Source organism: Sceloporus undulatus, chromosome 9 (genome assembly GCF_019175285.1).
Source record: "Sceloporus undulatus isolate JIND9_A2432 ecotype Alabama chromosome 9, SceUnd_v1.1, whole genome shotgun sequence".
NCBI classification, from domain to species: domain Eukaryota; kingdom Metazoa; phylum Chordata; class Lepidosauria; order Squamata; family Phrynosomatidae; genus Sceloporus; species Sceloporus undulatus.
Genome location: NC_056530.1, coordinates 18,837,649 through 18,859,297, shown reverse-complemented (window position 1 = coordinate 18,859,297; position 21,649 = coordinate 18,837,649). Strand labels below are relative to the sequence as shown.

Below are 21,649 nucleotides of genomic sequence, written 5' to 3'. Positions count from 1 at the left end.
CCCTACCCTCTGCTGTCATGAGAAAAAGCACTCTGCATATGTCCAGGAACACAAATCAGCTTTCAATGTAAAAAAACCTCAGATATACATCTGAAGATACAACAAGCATAAAATAGTGAACTTGGAACCCAGCGGAGGACAATATACAATGTCCTTGTGTCATCTCACAGTACCATCACACTTTCCTTTCTTGAGCCAAAACTCTGTACCCACAATTCCTTGAACTGGCCTAGTTTGCCTCAGGCCTTTAATTATGGTAATGTTAATTTTTTGCCACCAGCTGCAGGTAAATGAAGCTGAATTGCACAATAGCCGGGTTCCTTGATTATCGCTAACAATGCCATTAGCAAAACGTGTACGTTTTTGGGTTTTATTTTCCAAGTATCCTGCCAAAAGCATGACAAGAATACAAAAAGCAAGGTTGAACAAATGAAGTTTTAATGCTGAGAGGCCAGGGAATGCTAGCTGCTATCAAAGCCTCTCTGCATGTTGAAAGAGCTGGTCTGTATCCAGAACAGTCCTCCTCTCTCCTGGGTGATGCCGATAATATTTGCCAAGAAGCACACAGCTAGACTAATGGGAGTACTGGAGGGGGGGACCATTTCATAAATAACTATGAAGGACATCTTCCATAGACACACTCTTCCTTTTTCACCCACAGCCATCATTCTAGCCCAAGAGGTACAATTCTTGGAAATTAAATCCTTCAAAAACACTACAAGTTGAGGCTATTCATTACATTTCACTGTTGAGATCCTTTGCAAGTGTCTGTTTCAAGTAGCTCAAGCAACAGAATGAACATTAAAAAATGATTTAAGTTGTCTGGAGGACATGACACTGAAGGAGGTAGTGTCTGAATTTTCAAAGCCTGCCCAAACACAAGAGGGAACTTGATGCTCTTCGAATATGGAAATGGTTTATTAAAAGGAAAACAAGATGGTCCTGTTGTTTACTTGCAGACAAAGAAGAGGTTCAGCCCAAGAGGAGAATTCACAAGGGAGATCTCCTGGCCCAAGCCCTCCACAAATGAACAGGGACTATAGTAATACTCTATGGCCCTCCGGTATTAAGACTTCCTGACTGGCTAACAGCAACCAACTTTCCTTATCAGGACTGGGAAACACGTAGTCCTTTGGGTGCAGGCGGACTATAATTTCCACCCTCCCCAGCTATCCTGTTTGAGGCTGAAGGGAATCTTGACATCAACAGCCTTAGAAAATCTTGCCTAAAAGGCTCCAAGAAATTTTACTTGAAAGGGTCCCTGACTCAGATCCATTTCACAGCCCACCAGCCCAAGATAAACAGGATGCCAAATAACGTTCGAGCATTTTATTAATCGTAAGGGGAGGTGGGATTAAACAAGTGTACACCAAAATAATAATAATAATCCAACAATTTTTAAATGACATGCCACTAACAGAGGGTGGGTGTGTTTGTATTAGGGGGGTATGTGGTTAGAAAACACACACACACATTTCACTTGTCCAGTGCAAGAACCGCAGAGGAGGCAGCAGAATCTGGGAAATGGGAGGGTTCAAGAGATTTTGGGGAAATGTTTGAAGACAAGGGAGAAGAAAGTTGTCTTTTTTCAGTGTCATGTGATAAAAAAAACTGAGAATTGCAACTGGCAAACACACCACAGGATCATTTAAGCATCACCAGAGAGAAAGCCATTTGGTTTTCCCTCATATGCCTGTTTTTCTCATAAAGCATCTCCTATGGCTCCTTATTTAGGAAAGGCATAGCCCAGAAGTTTGCTTAATAATGCAAGTCCCTGACTCATTTTAGTCCACAGGCAGTAGCCCAATGCAAAGGAATGAGGCAATGCAATACTTGCCTGTTTTAAAACCTCCACCCCCAAATCACATCAGCTGTACTCACTTAAACTACAGATGCCATCTCTAATGCCAACCTCTTTCAAGCAGACAGCAGATCATAAAATTAGATATGCAAAGGATATTATTACCCAGTTTAATCAGGTAGATTTTAAGAGGAGGTTTGACCAGCCCTCTCTACCTTTTCTGGACCGTAAAAGGGAGAGCTCCAAGGCATCCCACAACCAACCAAGAACTTTTGCAAATCAAGGCAACCTCTCTGGCTTTCAGCTCATTTCTAATGCTTTTTCTGATTAGACTGGTGTTGAACACTGAATGGAAAAAAATAGGGACTAATTGGGATGGGGGAACTGCAGGACCCATCAGGCTGCCGGTGAGCAAATACCAGCAAGAAAAAGGCCAGATTGATACTGCATGCACAGCTACATACAGCACTGTGGGAACATTCTCATGCAAACCCTGGCCAATAATGTTACAGGGTGCCCAAGCAAGCAAGTTTCACCTCTTGCTAAGCTCAGATTCAACATGCCTCTGCCTCTCTTGCAAGCTTGCACCAGGACATAGAACTAGGAACTGTTTGCTGCCTCCGGGTGATGAAAGAAACAAACAAATTAAACCTGTCTAAGATGGGAAGGGGAGAGAGTATCACAGCTGCCCAAGAAGGTCTGAAAACACAGAGCTAAGAGTAGGGGAGGAAGATGGACTCCAGTGGGGGCAAGAATCAGCTCAGGCTGATACCATTACCACCACATGGATCGGGAGGGGGGTGTTCATACACATGCAGGGAAAGGGGAGAACGGGTCGGTCCATTGGCGTCCAAGCTGAAGACACAACACAGCCAGGTCCCAAGGCTCAAGCCAACGCCAACACTGCATGAATAAATGAGAAAAAACATAAAGAGAATGGGTTTAAAGCCTGACAACTGCATGTAAAAAAGTAATCTAATATCATTTGTACCATCAGCTTTTGTCAGAGATTTAGTGGTTTCTCCTCTGCAAAAATGAACCTGGTCTAAAGCCCCATGGATTATGAGTATCTACTGTTCTGACTAAATAGAAAACAAGGAAGCTCTGAGCACAGAGGCAAGCAATTGTATAGCCAAAAGGAGATGGGTTTATATTTTGTTACTGGGTTGTTGAGACTCCAGTGTCAACTGATGGGTTGCAAAGGGGAATGATCCAGAAGAGGTCACTCAACCAGAACAACCTGAGTAATTTACATGTACTGTGCCATATAAGCTCTATGAAGAAAGCTTAATAACACTGAGGACTTTTTAGGTCAGTACAAGAGAAAATGAGTAAAGTAATGAATTATAATGAGAAAGTGGAGAGAAAAAAAGGTTTCTCTCCCTCTTATATAATATTAAAAGCCAGCATCATTAAATAATGAGAGAGACTTGGGACAAATAAATAGATCCACTTCACAAAATGCAGATTAAAAAGTACTGAATTTTCTATCAGGGAGTGTGTTGTCAGCCACCAAGTGAGATGGATTAAAAGAGGATAAGACAAATTCATGGAGGATAATGCTGTCAACGGTTACTAGACATGACTGCTATCTATCACCTCTATTGCTGATCAGAGAAATATGCTTATAAATATCAACTTCTGGGTAGCAATAGAAGGATGACAGATGTGTTCTATTTATAGGCTTTCTTCTTAGCTATCCAACTATCATTGGAACAGAACACTGGACCACACTGGCCTGTGGTCTGATCCAATGGGATAACCCTCTCCTCCCTAAACACACATTTGATCTGTGTCAGAATTCAAGTATTTTCTAAGCTTTCCTATCCAGGGTCTCTCTTACATAACTCTCCCCTACTTCTAGTACCATTAATGAAACAAGCAGCCCCCCCGCCCCCACGTAAATCTGCAAGGACAAGCTGAAAGTATTCTAGGTAACAGGAAACACAGCAATCGGCACCCAAAATGAGAGAAAGAGTAAGCATACATGCATTTCAGAAACAGCTATTAAAAGGCAAGAAGGCCTGGAATTAGAAGCATTCCTGCCCATCATCTACAGCCGCTTTCCTGGTTAGAAGTAGGGTAGAGAGCTGGCACACCTTTGTCATAATACAGGGCAAGGTTACCCAGACCAAAAGGAAAAACTGCTCCCAACTCACCAGTCAGTGCCTCCTGGGCAAAGTATTTGACATCCACATCAGCATCCTGTGTTAGTTTTTCCAGAACTGGCTTCACTTCATTTTGAAGGGTGCTGCAGGTTTAAGAATAGTGTGAGATTATCAAGGGGAGGTCAGGGGAGGAAAGAACCAGTATTCTAGTTCTCTTGACAGTCTCAGTGCTTTTGCTTGTTCAACCCCACTTTCTGCCTCCCAACCCAACCTTCTAAGCAAGAGGAATTCAGGAGTCCCCACAAAGGAGTTCATGGTGCTCAGTAACTCTCAGTACCTGTTGTCCAGGATTGGTCCAATTTTCTGAAGGGACTTGGCCACATTGAAGCGGACATTTGCTACTGCATCGCCTGCCATCCGCAAAACGGTGGGAAGCATGTGCTTTGTGGTGATCTCCTGCCCACACACCTCTGACAGCACCTATGCGAAGAAATCAAGGAGATGGATCAGGGGCTCTGTGCAAATCTAGATCAAATCAAATCAAATTCTTTATTATGGTCAAAGACCAGCAAATCTAGATCTGAGCAGTACTTTGACCCTTCTGGATCTCTTGCTGGTTTGTGCTGCAAGGTAAATACTTATAAACAAGAGTGCCCAAAAGCACCAAACTGCAGGAGTGAACACAATCTTCTGAAGATGACCACTAGTTAATATTCTGAAGATTATATTTCAAAACAGGGGAATTGGACTGGCCACCTGTCACAGACATGTACTTGATTGTTTCTTGTTTACTAGTATTTTGCTGTTTATTATCACTTAATACTGCAGCCCTCTTCTATTTCATATGAAAGAGCCAGCCAGCCCTGCACCTGTGTATGGGAAGTCTGGCTGGCAGCTAGCCACTCTGTGGCCAGCAATATCTATCTTGTGGAGGTTTGTCCACATAGCAACCATCCTGTGTGCTGGCCTGGTACAGAAGAACAGGGATCTGCTTTCGTAATGAGGTAGGGGATACCACATAATGCAACTTATTAAAAGGCACAGCTGCCAATGCAAGCAAGAATTACACCAGTACAGTGCCCTAACGTGATCCTATCCAAGAAATTCAAATTTCTTTCAGATTCATGGATTTTTTATTTTAAGAAAAATATATGTCTTTTCTAAATGCAAACCTGGTAATTATTGTATAGTCAAGAACACCTCCTACTCCCCTTGCCCTAAATTCCCCAAATTCATTCCAGCTTCTTCCTCTACTCCAGACTGACCCAACTTACATTGATACAGAAGAGTGTGGTCATGCGGTGTAAGTAGTTGGGGTCATTGGACATAGCCAGCACCTTTGGGATTATAGTGGCATGGGCCCAGTCCTTGCCAAACTTCTCCACAAGCTTCTTAAGGTTGCTGGTAGCCGCTTCTCGGATGGCATAGACTAAGGAACAGGAAAAGAGCAGCATGAGCCAATGATGTAAATTAAAGCTGAGAGTAGCTGAGGTCACTCATTGCTCCATAGGTTCCAGATTTTTTGCCAGCACACAGAATAAGCCTTTGACATTTTTTTACATTTATCAACAGTGCAATCAAGTGATATCAAAAGAAATAGTATCTAGTAGATAGATTCTGGCACTGTCAAAGAGAAGTATGCACAATCCCACTACATGTGGCATGAGACGTTTACATGAATGGCTCTGATATGTAGTAGGAAACTTAGCCCCTTGGCTTTACTCGGTATCCCAAGCCCATGGAGCATTCCCTATTTTATGTAATACCTACATGAGTGAGGGAACCCTTTATAACAGAAAGAATGAATGTGTAAGTCACACAAGTTTTACATACAGCCTGCAGTTCCACTATCAACTATGTCACCATTCAGCACAATTATCACTGGAGCCCTTCTCTTTTCAATGGTAAAAGTTCTATATGCTTTGCAGTAAGAAATGGCGTGGAAAACCAATTCAAGCCCACAAGTGATGTGTGAATTGACATGGGATTATATCCCTCTGCTTTAAATAGGTTACCTGTCCACAATAATTTAAAGCAGGAGATGACAGTGTAGTAATTTTTTTGAAAACTATATTCCAGGTATAAACAGACATGATTCCAAAGGTAATTTACACATAATTGAACACAGTATTTATCACTGTTAAACAACTCTAAGAGGGAAATGGAAAATACTGTCAACACTGTAGGTAACAGGGAGTATCTGGTGAAGGAGTGCAAGAAAGAAGCTTTCTTCAGGGAGCTGGGGATGTTTAGCTTGGAAAAGAGAAGGCTAAGAGAGGATATGATAGCCCTGTTTAAATATTTGAAGGGATGTCATATTGAGGAGGGAACAAGCTTGTTTTCTGCTGCTCCAGAGAACAGGACCTGGAGCAATGGATGCAAGCTACAGGAAAAGAGATTCCATCTCAACATTAGTAGGAACTTCCTGACAGTAAGGGCTGTTTGACAGTGGAACACACTCCCTTGGAGTTTGGTGGAGTCTACTTCCTTGGAGGTCTTTAAACAAAGGCTGGATGGCCATCTGTCGGGGATGCTTTGATTGCGAGCTCCTGCATGGCAGGTGAGTGGACTGGATGGCCTTTGTGGCCTCTTCCAACTCTACGATTCTATGATTCAATTTTATAAATTAACAGACTCATGAATTAAAACTTTAGCTAGTCAATAGTGGCAAATTTCACTAGGCAAGGACAAGACTAAACAGTTTACAGACGTTCCTCCATTTTCGTGGGGGATCTGTTCTGGACGCCCTTGTGAAAATGGAATTTCACAAATATCCAAGCCCCATGCGCACCATTTTAACACTCCCTGCTTGCCAGTCTGTGAAGGACCAAGACCTCAGACTCGAAGTCTGCAAAAATGGAGGGACAACTGTATGTTCATTTCTAAATTAACTCTTGCTGTGGTGAGTGACTGCAGGAGGACAATTTTAAAATAATAAAAAAGGAAAGGCTTAAAATAAGTGGTAAGATTAAGTCTCACACGGCTCAAAAAACAGGCACCAAATATTTAAGCTTTGGTATTATTTTTAAAAATCCTAAACATTACACAAAAGTACTAAAACATATTGTCACTGTTCCTTAAATACAGATTGAGTCAGTGCAGAAAAAGCCATGGAAACAAACTATAGTACTTTCATATTATTATAAAGCTGAATTTAATTGCTTCTGTACCTGGAAAAGACGTTTCCCCCATTGAACAGAAAAATACAAACCAATATCTTTATTCCTGCACTAAAAGCCTCAGTTAGTCACTACTCTGCTGGAAGTAGCAAAAAGGACTTACACAATAGATACCATTAGTTTCAAAGTACACTTTCAGTGCTATGGATTACTAGTTCAGTGCAAAAGGACTTGCTATTTTAGAGATTTGGGCTACAATCCAAAGAACTACTTCAGCGTATGCTCTCCAACTGAGCTAAAGCCCCTTACTCACAGGAGATGGCACAAGTGCGCAAAACTTATAAAATCAAGCTATTAGTTCATTTAAAGAAGGTATGCTTCTAGTCCTATGCAAATGTAAAATTCATTTTACTACTGATTAACAATATTCATATGGTACCCAATGGCAAAGTTATCCGGGAAGCAAACAAAGTATAAACATAAAAAGTAACAAACAAACAAACTGATTCAGATTTATACATTAAGGACCAGAAAGAAAGAGGCAGACAAATTCCTCTAAGGTGGTCATATTGCAAAAAGGATCCCACTTCTGAAATGTCCTTTGACCTGTGGAAGCACCCAGAAAAAACCCATGAAATATTATTTCATGATCCAGCCTGGTATATTTGGAAGGTGGCAACCATTCAGGTAACCAGTACTCAAACTGTTTATGAATAAGAAAATCAAAACCTGCCCTTATGGGCCAGAAATGGGCTGCATGCCAACACAGATAACAGCACACCAAAGTTTCATGATTCATTTTCACAGTGCTAATAAATAACCTTATAGTCCTACTCTGAACTGACATCTCCAAACTGTTTTCACCGGCAGCCTCAAACACAACACCCTATGTGCAATCCACATGGCAAGTTAATAGATGCTGGAGAACTGAAGCAAGACCCTATTTGTATAGGTAGACTAGCAGCCAGTATATCAAATTAAAATGAAACTTAAAGGCACTCTGCATTTCAGGGGCTGCAGATAGCTTTAAGGATAGGCCCAGCTCACTGAGCATCTCTTAAACTGAGGACCTGCTCATTTACCAAGCCTGCAGCTCCTTTCCTGCTGAGAAGGATAATTTCATCAGTTTGCAGTGTTTGACAATACTATTAAAGGAGAAAAGCAAAACAAAACAGGGGAGAATGCGGGAATCTACTGATTTCAGCTGCAAGCCTTACCGTGATCCACAAGCCATGCCATGCAAAGGGAGTTCAGCTTCTCATCAAAGAATTCTACACCCTGAAAATGGGAAAATTGTGGTTAGTCCAAATTAACCTGCATGCCTGGCAAATTACAGGATTTGTAGAACCAAACAAGTAATTTTATGAGCTGTGACATTGTTCAAACAATAGGCAGGCCAAACCAACACAAAGGATGTGGAAAGTGCAGAGACGCCGGGTGAATAGCTTATGCTCCCAAATTCATTGGCAATAACCCTCAGATCCCATTAATTGGAATAAACAGGCCCAGCTGAGTCAAGAACCTTCAGGTCACTGTGTTCTCTCAGCCACACAAGTGCACTTCACTCATTTCTGAAGGGCCCATGCAGCACTTACCAGTTGCCCAGCCAACAGGGGCATGTACTCAATGATAGCCAATCGCACACGCCATTTGGCATCCTCCGCCAATTCCACAATGGCTGGGAGGAGGGACTGAGACAATTGCCGGATACCAATCACCTCATTCACGCAGTCCAGGTTGGAGATTATGTTGAGTCGGACTTCGGGACACTGCAAAAAGAGGAACAGCTGACATCACAGGAGAGACCTCATCCCCAGATGCAGTTCATAACACCCACTCTCTCTCTTTTAGCTTCCCTAAATGGAAGGCTACTAAGAGACCACTGCAATTTCTTTCATAGTATGTAATTGACTAGCATTTATCTGAATCATGTGAATTTATGGAATTATGTGCCTAGCAACCTGTTAATATGGTGAGACTCCTTTCACAAAGATAAAGGACTCCCATTTCAAAGTTAGGAGATGGTAACTCCAACCCCATAAATTCCTGAAAAACAAGGGTAGGAAATATAGGTGCTACCATATAACATATTGTTGGTTCATTTAGTTCAGTACTGTGAGCTTTCTTAAGGACTTTTCCCACCCCGCTCCCAAGACCATTTAACTGCAGGTGCTACAATTGAGCGTAGAACCTTATACAAACAAAGCATGTGCTCTGCCACTCACCTATGAGTCCTCTCAAAAGAAACCACCCTAGGACAACTACATATCCATTCTCCTGAAAGAAGCTGCATACTTCAAATTTAGTTTACATTTTTCTAAATCTATCCCTAGCCACTTCTGTACCTCAACTAATACTATGAGACTTATTCCTCAACATCATAGGAAGCACTTCATGGTAAGGAAGCTAACCAAACATGTAACAATGCCACTTAAGAAATGAGAGCAGGCAAATGCTCCCTCTGGTATCAGACCTAGACAGTAGAAAGAGAAGACCCCTGAGTACTCCAAAAAGGACAGGAAGGGAAGGGACACTCACCTCATCTTTGAGCTGAGCCAGGAAGAGAGGCAAGAGGTGTTCAATTGTATTGTCCTTGCCCAAAATGGGAGAGAGCCCCATGATCACAGAGGCCAATGCTGATTTGACATGCTGATTTGCATCTGACACTAGTTCCTGAAGGGCAAAAAAGGAGTGCATTAAACAACATTTGCTGGACAGAAGTACACTGGTGCCTCGGGATACGAAATGATCGCGTTACGAAATTTCCGGGATACGAAAAAGTTGGATTGGAAAAAACTGTTCCGGGTTACAAACTATTTTTCGGGTTACGAAATTCATTTCGGTGCGAAATTCAAATGCGAAGCGCGGCTATAGGCTTTCTAGCGCTAACGGAAAGCCTTTTCGGGTTGCGAAATTTTCGGGTTACGAAGGGAATGGTGGAACGAATTAATTTCGTAACCCGAGGTAGCAGTGTATTTAAGCAGCACTTCTTATCCCCCACCCACTCTATACTGAAGAAACCATCTTTTTCCTGCTTCTTGTGTAAGAAGCAACTAAACATGCATCACGTTAACACAATGTACTTGTGCCAAGCCATAAATAGCTACAGTCACACACACTCCTTTTCCTAGACGTCCTTTTCAGAAACATACAACAAAGGAGTCAGCCAAACTGCATGCAAGTTGTTGCAATACTGGGAACTACCAAGGCCTTATTCAGAAGCAGGAACAATAACAATAACAATAAATTTATTTATATCCCGTCTTTCTGCAAAATGCAATCGGGGCGGCTTACAAGGTTAAAATATACAGTTCAAAACCTCAACCCACCCCCACGACACACACAATGTACAAACCCTTCTTTTATCCTTCTTTAAAGAGTTCTGCCTCCATTATTTCTTCAGCCTGGAACACTTATTGAAAGCCTAGTCATGACTGGACCAACCAGAGCAAGCCAATGACTAAAAAACAAAACTGAAAAACCCAGTCTCAAATCTCAGCAGAAGATAGTGATAGCCTGACACGTACCTTGATGCAGGGCAAGATTTGGGTCATGATGACATTTTCACGACAATCAGCAGAGAGGTTCTCACAGAACTCTAAAAGAAGGAAAAATGGTTACCACAGTGATGAGATACAATAGTGGAACTGCTGTTAACCTGGCAAGAGTTTCCCCCATTGAGAAAACTACTTACACACCTCTACCCTGCTGCCAAGTCTTTCTATGCTAACTCACTGCAACAGAAAGAACTACGTCTAACTTCCCTTCTAAAAGCCCATCCTTGTAAGCTCACGCTGAACAAATGTCACTTGTTTTTAAGCAAAAAGCTCCTTAAAAGCTTAGCAGCTGCACTATTCAATAGATTTAATGTTAAACTTTCTTTCCACACCCAAGCAGGGAGTTTGATGCTTATACTGCAGCCACACCAATGCATTATCAGCCTCCAAAACACGGCTAATGGTCAGAGATGACAGAAAGCCAAGCCAAATAATAGCCTATGCAGGGTCACAAGTTCCCCATGCCAGAACACTTCATAAGAGGAAAAGCTCTTCTCCTATTGAATTTCAGATGTGTTTGGTGGCATTTCTACATCTCCCTGGTTAAGAAAATTAGCTTGAAAGCAAGCAGGCATTTCCTAACTAAATACATGACTCTTCAATGAGTAGCATGATCCATAAATGAAAGGGCTACACACTGCATCCTCTTTCCCACTATAAAAAGAAAAATATTATTTGCATTGAATGTTGGATTAACCCTGCCTCACCCATTCTGCTTTGAAGCACAACAGATTTCAGATCAGTGATGATAAAGACAGGATCTCCACAGCAGCAGAGGTCCCTCTGATTCCAATCACTTTCAAAGGCCATTGCTATATTTACTTGCTTCTTTCCCCCCTATCCAGATTCCTTCCTTGTCCACAATTCTTTATACTTCATAGGAAAGAGAGATTCTTTACACTTCAAAGACAAAAGAATCTTGAACAAGGAAGGAATCTGGCCAAACAGGGCAAGACTTGGAGTCAAGTGACTGCAACTGACCTTTGACTTTGTGGGAGGCAGCAGCCCGGACTTCAGCTTCACAGTCTTTCATGAGGTTCTGGAAGGCTGGCACTAAGTCAGTCTTAGTGATTTCTGGCCCAACAGCTTTTTGGAGCTATAAGGAAAAAACAGTACTAGACTGGATCACACAGAAGTTCCCCAATGGTTCTATTCCATTCCCTGACAGAAGGAATTATACTCCTCCTACCAGTGAATTGATCTGTTGGGTATACAGGCCTTGCGCAATGTGCTGAACTTGTATATTTTTTATGGTTAACATTTTCAACTGATTTTAATTTTATGATGGTTTAATTGCTTTTTAACTTTTGTATGCTATGAATTTTTAACAATGCTTGCTTTAACTGTTATAAACTGCCTTGAGTTACAAACTGGGAAAAAGGCAGACGAGCAACAATAACAACCTAAGCCTATGCAAGTGTAAGAAAACAAAACTGCCACTGGCCAGAGAAAAAAAGGTGATTCGTAGGGTTTTTGCATAATTTCAAAGTATTGCCGTATATACAAAACTATAAATAAATCCCATGTATAAGTTGAGGGCAGGTTTTGAGGCCAAAATAATGGATTTTAATACAACCTGTGGATAAGTTGAGAGTAAATCTTAGGGACATGTAACAAAGGATGTAGTGGATGAAGCAAAGGAAAACAATGCAATAGAAATTACAAAATTCCAGCAGGCATTAACTATGTGTGCTCACCCTAAAGACTGAATCAATGAGAGAGTAGAGGGGTCAGTGCTCCCAGGACAGATTACACACTTGCCTTTCACCAGGGGATGGTTTCATTTCCGTTCTGTTCTTTTTACAAGAGTTGTGCTACCCAAATCTCTCAACCACCACGTACTGCTGACATACACAAGGGTTCATACTAACCTCTGTGAACTTATCAGCCACCATGTAACGGACCCGCCAAGATTTGTCTTCTGCTGCTTGCCGTAGCGTTGGCATGACCAAAGATTCCAGGTCTTCCTGGGGCAGGAGCTGAGCAATATTAACACATGCTTCCACAGCCAATAAACGAACTGAGTCCTGTATGAGAGAAATTAAATGGGTTAAATTACATTTTCTTCTCAAAGTACCTATAGAGCTCTCAGTGCAAACTTCCTGCTTCAACTAGTTCCTATTCCCTCCCAGAACTGAACATGCCATCGTACTAACCTGCTCATCAGACGCCAGGTTAGAGAACATGGGGATGATCTCACTCTTGACATGTTCCAACTCCAAGACTTTGGCAAATTCACCCAGCTTGGAGGCTGCTGCTCGCCTCACCATTGGGGTATCATCTGAGCATAGGTTCCGGAAATATCTGCAGAAGAGGGAGAAGTAGCAACATTTTGCATTTAGGACATATGGGACCATCCAATCACTCTCTTACTCTTTGTCCTCCACAACTCAACAAAGAAGCCCCAGTCATTTTTGCATAGCATCTCACTTACTGACGGAGCTCAGCTTTCACTGAACTGGAGACTCGCGGGTAACAGACGCTGAAGAGGCCACAAGCAGAGGTGCGAGAGGTGAACCAGTCACCTCCTGCCAGGCGCTTCACCAGGGGCACAAAATGGGCCTCAAGGTCAGATGGAGAGTGCTCATGGGAGATTGCGCGCAGGGATTCCACCGCCTTGTCCCGCACCACTGTCTCCTCCACTGTAGCAAGGCTCTCAAGTGGAGGCTGAAACAAGATTAGAGGACACAATATAGATGGAATTAATTTCTGCAGAAATAATAATAGGGGAAAAAAAATTCTGTTAAAAAAAGAATTTGGCATTCTGAAAGAACAAACCTTTCAAGTGGTTAAATAAAAAGGACGAAAAGGAGATGTTTAGCAACTTTATGATGTGGTTGTTAAAGTTTTGGATCTCTACTGCTGAAACCTTCCATTTTCACTATGGTAAAGGGGGGAGGGTGACAACATACAAGTGAATGAATTTGCATCACCTGAGCAAGAATTCAATTAAATGTACGTGTAGATTGTGGGTGATCCCTCTAAAAATGCACACTGTACTCCTACATGGAAATGTCCATTCTACCATACATCCTCACTTGACAGGCAATACAACTTGAATGATTTTTCCTGAAACTAATGGTCATGCTGTCTAGGGCAGTGGTTGTCAAATGGTGGGGCGAGACCATGGTGGTGGGAGCGAGAGTTGCTCAAGGGGGTCCTGAGACTGGGAGGCCCTGCTCCCTTCTCTTCCCAAACTTTTTACATGTAAAATTTACACATATATTGAATTTATTTAAATAAAACTGTTCTAATTTCAACAATGTTATTTCCTTATGTCAAAATATGAATATTTTGTTAACATTTATCGTACTAGCCAAAGGCCATGACAAAATGAGCTTATCAAAAAGCATTAAACATTTAACATTTAAAACAAAAGGCACAGAATGAATACAAAGGACAAAAAATGTCCCAACATTTAATGTGCAGTTAAAAATAGTTAACTGTTAAAAAGGACAAATGGAAGAAGAGATATCTTTCCCGGATATTAGTAAACAAATATGATATAATCATAAAATCTAATTAATACTTGGCGTCTCCCTGGCAATTTATGGTAATTTTATTTAACTCTCTCTTTCTAATCTTTTTTGCAGCCATGGCAAAAAGAGCCACTCTGTGTGTTACACAGTCATTGGTATCACTCAAAAGAAATTGGACCAGATCAACATGAATGTGCAAACAAAAATACGCACACCAAACAAACAAAATATTATTATTCATACATACAGCGAATGGAGAACAGTGTCTGTCTGTAGATGTAAAGGAAGGGGGGTCCCAAGGTTAAAAGGTTTGAGAACCACTGGTCTATGGGATTCTGGGAGATACAATCCAAAAAATGAAGGTTTGCAGCCTATATGATAAACATTTTCCTTGCCACTCAGCTGTCCAGTGTGTAAAACGAAGCTAACCGAAGACAAATGATTTACCTAAGAAAAGTTTCACTATCTGTGAGAGCTCAACACTATACTTTCCCTATATCAGTGTTTGAAAAGAACAGAAGCACTCCCAAATTCTCAATTTTTAGATCACACTTTTTTCCTGTCCTCTGCTGAAAACAGTCTCCATCTTACCAATAAACAGTGGACATATTCAGGGCCCCCAACCAGAGCTGTGAAGGTTCCCAGCTGCTCCGCAAGGGCGAGTAGCACCTCATCCTCATCGTAAATAGTATCTGTAGGAGAAAAAAAATCAGTTGAAAGAACAAAAGACAAATAAACTTGCATTGACTAAAACCTGTATAGCAAGAAACCACAGACTTAGATAGTCAAAGTGGGGTGGGAATCTGAGGGCTGATTCACCAAGTGAACTACTCTGCTATCGCTTCAGGGCAGGACGTAAGTACAAATATGGCTTTGTTGTTGGGTATTAAGCCCTGGTAGGAGTAAGTTACTGCAGAGCACCCAAACACCAAGTGTGTTCATTTCATGAACTTACACATAATTCCCAACTTACACAACCAGAAAAAAGCATCCTTCTGAAATATCTACAGTAATGCTTCTCAGGCTATCTGATGTGGAAGACAAGCAATTATTTTTTCCCAGTCTTCCAGTGATCAATACCCTATTTGTACCCATTGGCTACAGTTTCTTTTCTTCATGGAAACGTGTCAGGGACCAGCACCTAATGCTATGGTCCAGCATTAGATGGGACTCAGCAGATAGTTTTGAGTAGCATTCATCATTTTTATTTAAGTTTAAAGTTCTCACAGTACAGACAAAACTTTGGATGTACATATAAAGTGTATGAAACATGCTTAGCATAAAAAAGCATCAATGAAATACCCAGCAGTTCAGGAATAATACACCAGGTCAGTGCATGCCACATTCACCCATTTAATCTTTCATCAGTAAGATCACACTTAGATTTCCATCTTACTTAGAGGTCAGGCTTGTCTGAAATAAAGAGTAGGGATCTTTCTACTGCATCCCCAGTGTTCAGGAATACTTACACATATGAGGCCTACATGGCCACAGCCCTAGTGCCTTTCTAGAGACAATCAGTGATTTTTTCACCATGCTTCTAGTAGTCAATGTTACTGCTGTTCACAATGATCAACAATTCCAACATAAGGACCAGGGAAAAGGCAAGGTTTCTAGCAGGGGGCAAAAGGAAGTTATTTGCTCAGAATCACCTAGGCTGCATTCCACACTACAGAAATAATCCAGGTTGATACCATTTTATCTGCCATGGCTCAATGCTATGTAATTCTGGGAACTGTAGTTTTGTGAGACAATTAGCCTTCTCTGTCACAGAGCTCTGGTGCAACGATGAACTAGTTTGTCAGTAACAGCAGTGTCAACCTGGATTATTTCTGCAGTGCGGATGCAGTCCTGTCAATGTCCAGAAAACCAAGCCACACTCACTTGCTTTGTTGCCAACCAGTCTAGGAATCTTGGGGTACCTTAAAACTTGTATTGAGACAATAGGAGGTAATGTATGAAACATATGGCAATCACTAATGTTGGGAAATTAGTCAAAAGCTTCCATGGACGAGATCAGTACATCTCAAGTTGGCTGATATAGGGGACTGGCAGCATTCCTCAAAAGTGCCATGGACCAGTATCCCATTTGTGCCTATTGGTGACAACTGTTTCTTTGCTGGAAACCCATCAGAGACTGGCAGATGACTGCTTGTAGACCTGTACAAATCTATGAACCCCCATTTTAAATAGTATGAGGATAGACATAGTTTATGCCATAATATACTTTAATATTTAAAGCACCGTCGTTTCTTGGAGAAATCAATCAGCCAATATTCGTTCCCACAAAGTAGCTAAACATATTTAGAAAGCATGCCAGAAGCAGCAGAAGGTGTTATTTCATCAAGCCCTGAAAACAACCCTGAAGCACAAGCTGCTAGCACCACTGAAAGTCTTTAACTTTTTTCTTTTGTCAGGGCCCTACCAATGAGCACAACAGAAAGAATGAAGTGGTACTCTGTCTGCAGGATTGCAAAGTGCCACACAGCATGCATATTGCAACCTACAAAAGGAACCTTCTAAGAGCCTTGGCACAGAAACTGGGGTATTGTCCAAAGTGTAACTGAAGCACAAACGTTTCCATTTTCAGACTCTGCTCCCATTGCTGAAGTGAAGACTGAAGCGAGCCTGGGCTTTTCATTACCTGTGAGAAAAGGCAAGAGCTCACTGCGCGTCCGCTCAACGCCCAAGGCCAACGCAATGGTGGAGAGTTTCTTGATGCTGTTCAGACGAAGCTGCAGACAGGAGAGAGAAGTACAGGAAACAGGTTCAAAAAGATGAACTTCTAGAGAAAAAAAGACTTAATCCTCAACCCTTAACCCTTCTGTAACCTGGTCTCCTTACAGATGTTTTGGACTATAACCTCTACCATCACCACGTTGTCCGTAGCTCATGGGGTTACACTCCAGACACTGAGAGTTGGTACCATGTTGTGAGAGGCTGGCCTCTTCTATTCTCCCACTCATCTTCACAGCCCAGAGGAAGTAACACTACATCTCTCTTTGTACACAGAGATAAACTGCACACAGGACACTGACCATACAGCAGAATCGATGAAACAAACGCCATGTGGAAAAAAGCCAGTACAAACCAGGCTGTAGAGTCAGAGTAGGCAACCACTTTCAATCACTGTACAAGAAAGGAATGACTGCCAACTTCTGTCCAGTATACACCAGTTTACTCACACATAGTAATGATAGCATGAAATAGCTTTCTGGGAGCAAATGGAAGCTGAAAACACAAAACATGTTCTCCTAAGCCTTGGGATAGATGCAGAAATGTCCACCCTCTCTCCTCTTAACTGTAAGAAAAGGGCACATAAAAGTTTGCAAGATCAAACAAGATAAGAGTTAAGGTAAGTTACTTTTTTGACTACAACTCTAATGTTCCCTGAGCCAGCTTGGTTATTTGCCATGAGCTTTAAAACGAACCCTATTATCTCAACTGGAAAGGGAACAGAAAAGTGAAATACATCCAGGTTGCAACTGAACTTCTCCAAAGGAAATAATCTACAGTTCTTTAAGTGCTCTTCTATTGTGCACTGATTCATCTGTCACAAACTGAAGAAACAAAAAGGAATTGTTACCAATTGATCAAACCTTCCTGTCTGGAGAGTCTTAAGTTGCCAAAAGGGAGCAGACAAATGACCTATTATAAGCCACTCAAAGCTACCTATCTTTCTTTGCTGGCTGGAACCGATCCCTGCCCTGTCCATGTAACCACGAAATAACTGGGCCTCAACCCAAATCAGGCACGTAAAATCGCCATGCTGTGATACTGGGCTGACCTGTTAAACTAGTCTTAGTTCCCTCCCCATCCCCAATATGATGAATATGATCAGGAGCGCCTGCTATCAGCTCCGGCTGATACACCAGCTGCGCCCTTTCCTGTAAGTAAAGGACCTAGAAACTGTTGTACATTCACTGGTAACTTCACGACTTGACTTCTGTAATGCGCTCTACATGGGGCTACCCTTGTGCCTGGTCCGGAAACTTCAGCTAGTGCAAAATATGGCAGCCAGGCTGGTCACCAGAAAAACTAGGAGTGACTGAATAACACCCGTCCTAAAATCTCTTCACTGGCTGCCTATTAGTTTCCGGGCACAGTACAAGGTGTTGGTTATGACCTTTAAAGCCCTACATGGCTTGGGTCCAACCTATTTGAGAGATCATAGAAAGATAGAGCTGGAAGAGACCGCAAGGGCCATCCAGCCCAACCCCATTCTGCCATGCAGGAAATCCAAATCAAAGCATCCCCATTGACAGATGGCCATCCAGCCTCTGTTTGAAGACCTCCAAGGAGGGAGACTCCACTACACTCCTAGGAAGTGTGTTCCACGGTCAAACAGCCCTTACTGTCAGGAAGTTCCTCCTAATATTGAGCTGGAATCCCTTTTCCTGAAGCTTGCATCCATTGTTCTGGGTCCTGTTCTCTGGAGCAGCAGGAAACAAGCAGGTTCCATTCTCACAGAGTTGGAGGAGACCCCAAGGGCATCATTGTCCAACCCCTTCTGCCATGCAGAAACTCCCAATCAAAGCATTCAGCTTCTGTTTAAAGACCTCCAAAGAAGGAGACTCTATCACCTTCCAAGGAAGTGCATTCCACTGTCGAACAGCCCTTACTGCCAGGAAGTTCTTCCTAATGTTGAGGTGGAATCTCTTTTCCTGTAGCTTGCATCCATTGCTCTGGGTCCTATTCTCTGGAGCAGCAGAAAACAAGCTTGCTCCCTCCTCAACATGACTTCCCTTCAAATATTTGAACAGGGCTATCATATCACCTCTTAACTTTCTCTTCTCCAGGCTAAACATCCCCAGCTCCCTAAGTCCTTCCTCGTAAGGCATGGTTTCCAGACTCTTCACCATTTTAGTCTCCCTCCTTTGGACATGCTCCTTTTTCTCCACATCCTTTTTGAATTGTGGTGCCCAGAACTGGACACAATACTCCAGATGATGTCTGACCAGAGCAGAACAGAGTGGCACTACGACTTCCCTTGATCTAGACACTATATTTCTATTGATGCAGCCTAAAAGTCTCTGCATTATCCCTGAAGTCTTCCAGTGTTTGGGGTCTCCAATGACTAGGTTCAGGAATCTTCTGGCAGCAGAGCTCACTGACAGAGGAAGAGAAGTGCCTCCCAAAGCTAAACATCCCAGAATTCCATAGCATGGAGCCATGGAAGTTAAAAGCAGCGTCAAACTGGATTATTTCTGCAGTGCGGATGTAGCCAGTCAGGACCAGGGAACTGCCCCAGCCCCTTCCCTCTAATTGGATAAGAAGCCTGCCTATAGTAAATTAGGCGAGGCCTGGACCAATCACAAGCTTCCATTCTCTCCTGCTCAGCCAATCACTTGACCGTTTACATCCTGCGAAAGGACTGCGGCGGATGATACGGACGCTCTCATTCGCCAACACCCTCCTCTCCATGAGGATCCTTACAGCCAATCCGGCTCCGTTTCTGATTCCTCTCACCCGGGTTCCTCAAATGAAACAGAGCCGCTGATTGGTTACTGTGCCGGGGCCTTGCCTCCGTAGCCTCCAGGGGCCTCGAGAACCCCTCCGTCGCCGCTGCAGCTCCCTCCCAGAAACCGATCCCTACCTGAACGTCCTCGTTCCGTAGCTCGTCGATCAGCACGGCAATTGGGTACAGCGAGTCATCTCCGTCGGCGGCCGCCATCTTAGCTCCCGGCTTCTCTTCTAAAGGGGACGCAGAGTTCGCAGCGACGCCTTGCAGGGGCGGGGCGAACGCCATTGGTTTATTAAGATGTCACTTCTGACTGTCCTTAAATCCTATTGGTTCCTTTGGTGTAAACCCCGCCTCTTCTTCGTTCCCGACTGCGGATCAGCCAAGCCTCTCATTCATTGGACGACAATTTCAGAATTCTGACCAATCACAGAAACTAGAGGAATTAATGCCCACCTTTTGAGAACTCCTATTGGCTGGATGAATCCGAGGGCCGCCCACAATTGGGTGTGGATACTTCTTACCCCTTCGGCCTCAAAAGGGGTCTCAAAAGACTATGCAAATATTCTGTCCTTCCCTCGGACACTATTGGAGGTTGCCTAGTCCCGCCCTCCAAGCTTGAAAAAGCGATTGGCTAATTGGTTTTGAGTGGCAATTTAGAGAATCCAATCGCAGGCCGGCAATGGGCTTTTTGTTCCAGCCGAAGCGAGAAAGGGTCGTTGAAGGAACCGCTAGGAGCTGTTCGACGCCGTTTTATGACGTCACTCTTGATGTCATCACTATGCGCTAGCATTAATGTTTTTTTAAAACCAGGAAGGAAATAATTTTAATTTAAAAACTCAATAAAGACTATATTAAAAAAATTATTTAAATTTATTTTCTATCGACTTCTTAAAATAATTCATAATAATAAAATAATTCAATGTAATAATAATTAGAATAATTCATAACAATAAAATCAATATAATAATAATTAAAATAATTCATAATAATAAAATAATTCAATATAATAATAATTAGAATAATTTATAACAATAAAATAATTCAATATAATAATTAAAATAATTCATAATAATATAATTCAATATAATAATAATTAGAATAATTATTAATAATAAAATAATTAAAACACCTCAATAATTAGTTTGCTCTTGTTAACTGTGTCCCCAAATTGATTTCCACTGCTACTCCTTATATTTCCTATTTGCATCCTGCTTTTTTCCCTGAAAACTGGGCCTCAAAGCAGCTCACGATTCAAAACAACAATTCAAAACATAGAGAGCGTGAACATTAAAATAGATTTACAAACTATTTACAGTATCAAAGCCATTTCCCCCCTTCCATCCTGTTTCTACTGTTTATAATATGGCCATGCTGATAATCAAGATAGATCTGGCCCTTCCAGTGGGTAGTGAAGCGGGTGCTTCAGGCAATAGATGCTGGGAAGGAGCAGCAAGATGTTGGGAAAGATGGCTATGTTCCACAGAACTTTTGCTGAGTCAAACCATTGCTGTCAGATATAGTTGGAGCTTGGAGGTGCTATCCAGTCATCTGTGTTCATCTGTCAATAAAGGCTGCATCCACACTGGAGGAATAACGCAGTTTGGCACCACTTTAGTTGCCTTGGCTCAAGGCTATGGAATCCTGGGAGTTGGAGTTTGTTGTGAGGTCCAAAGCGGAGCGGTTTTGGAAAGAAACTCTTATTTGAAAGAAACTCTTTCCAAATAGCTGAATCCCTAGGATTCCAGAGCATGTTTTTGCGGCAGTTTGAATGGAACAATAGCACTATAAATTGTGGTCAGAGCGTATCTTCCTTTTGCTCTCTAATCTCAGGGCGACTGCCCAGTCGAATGTTGGAGTTACATTTAGGATGCCAATGCCAATGTGAATTAACATGTTCTCCAAACATCAATTTCCCAACTTAATTTCACCAATCAGGGAAGTCTCTTCTGTAGGAAGACTAGTTCTTTCCCCCACTCTACATACATAAATACTGTCACCCTTTGCAAGGTGGAAACAGAATGTCTCATTTGAATAAACCACAGAACGTCCAGAAGCCACCCATACAAGCAATGTTAGTTTTACATGTCATAAGCAGGTCATGTCCCTGGGGCACATTCGTGC

General features: G+C 42.2%; 1 protein-coding gene across 1 annotated transcript; it reads right to left on the bottom strand.

The window, feature by feature from the left end:
- Positions 1–1,314: 1,314 nt before the first annotated feature.
- Positions 1,315–19,814, bottom strand: PPP2R1A (protein phosphatase 2 scaffold subunit Aalpha). The gene is made up of 15 exons (XM_042440341.1): positions 19,661–19,814; positions 16,709–16,799; positions 14,656–14,756; positions 13,020–13,252; positions 12,742–12,889; positions 12,457–12,612; positions 11,567–11,681; positions 10,556–10,626; positions 9,567–9,701; positions 8,624–8,797; positions 8,246–8,306; positions 5,184–5,338; positions 4,247–4,389; positions 3,961–4,052; positions 1,315–2,704 (listed from the first exon to the last, which is right to left on the bottom strand). The coding sequence occupies exons 1-15, from the start codon at positions 19,811–19,813 to the stop codon at positions 2,688–2,690; spliced, it is 1,845 nt and encodes a 614-aa protein (XP_042296275.1). The 5' UTR covers position 19,814; the 3' UTR covers positions 1,315–2,687.
- Between the last annotated feature and the right edge of the window lie 1,835 nt (positions 19,815–21,649).

Excerpts from the sequence above, each read along its gene's own strand:
- PPP2R1A (XM_042440341.1), bottom strand. The coding sequence starts at position 19,813 with ATGGCGTTCGCCCCGCCCCTGCAAGGCGTCGCTGCGAACTCTGCGTCC. Across the intron at positions 10,627-11,566 it reads TGCCTCCCACAAAGTCAAAG|AGTTCTGTGAGAACCTCTCT; the intron begins GTCAGTTGCAGT and ends TCCTTCTTTTAG. Across the intron at positions 8,307-8,623 it reads CCCTGTTGGCTGGGCAACTG|GGTGTAGAATTCTTTGATGA; the intron begins GTAAGTGCTGCA and ends TCCCATTTTCAG.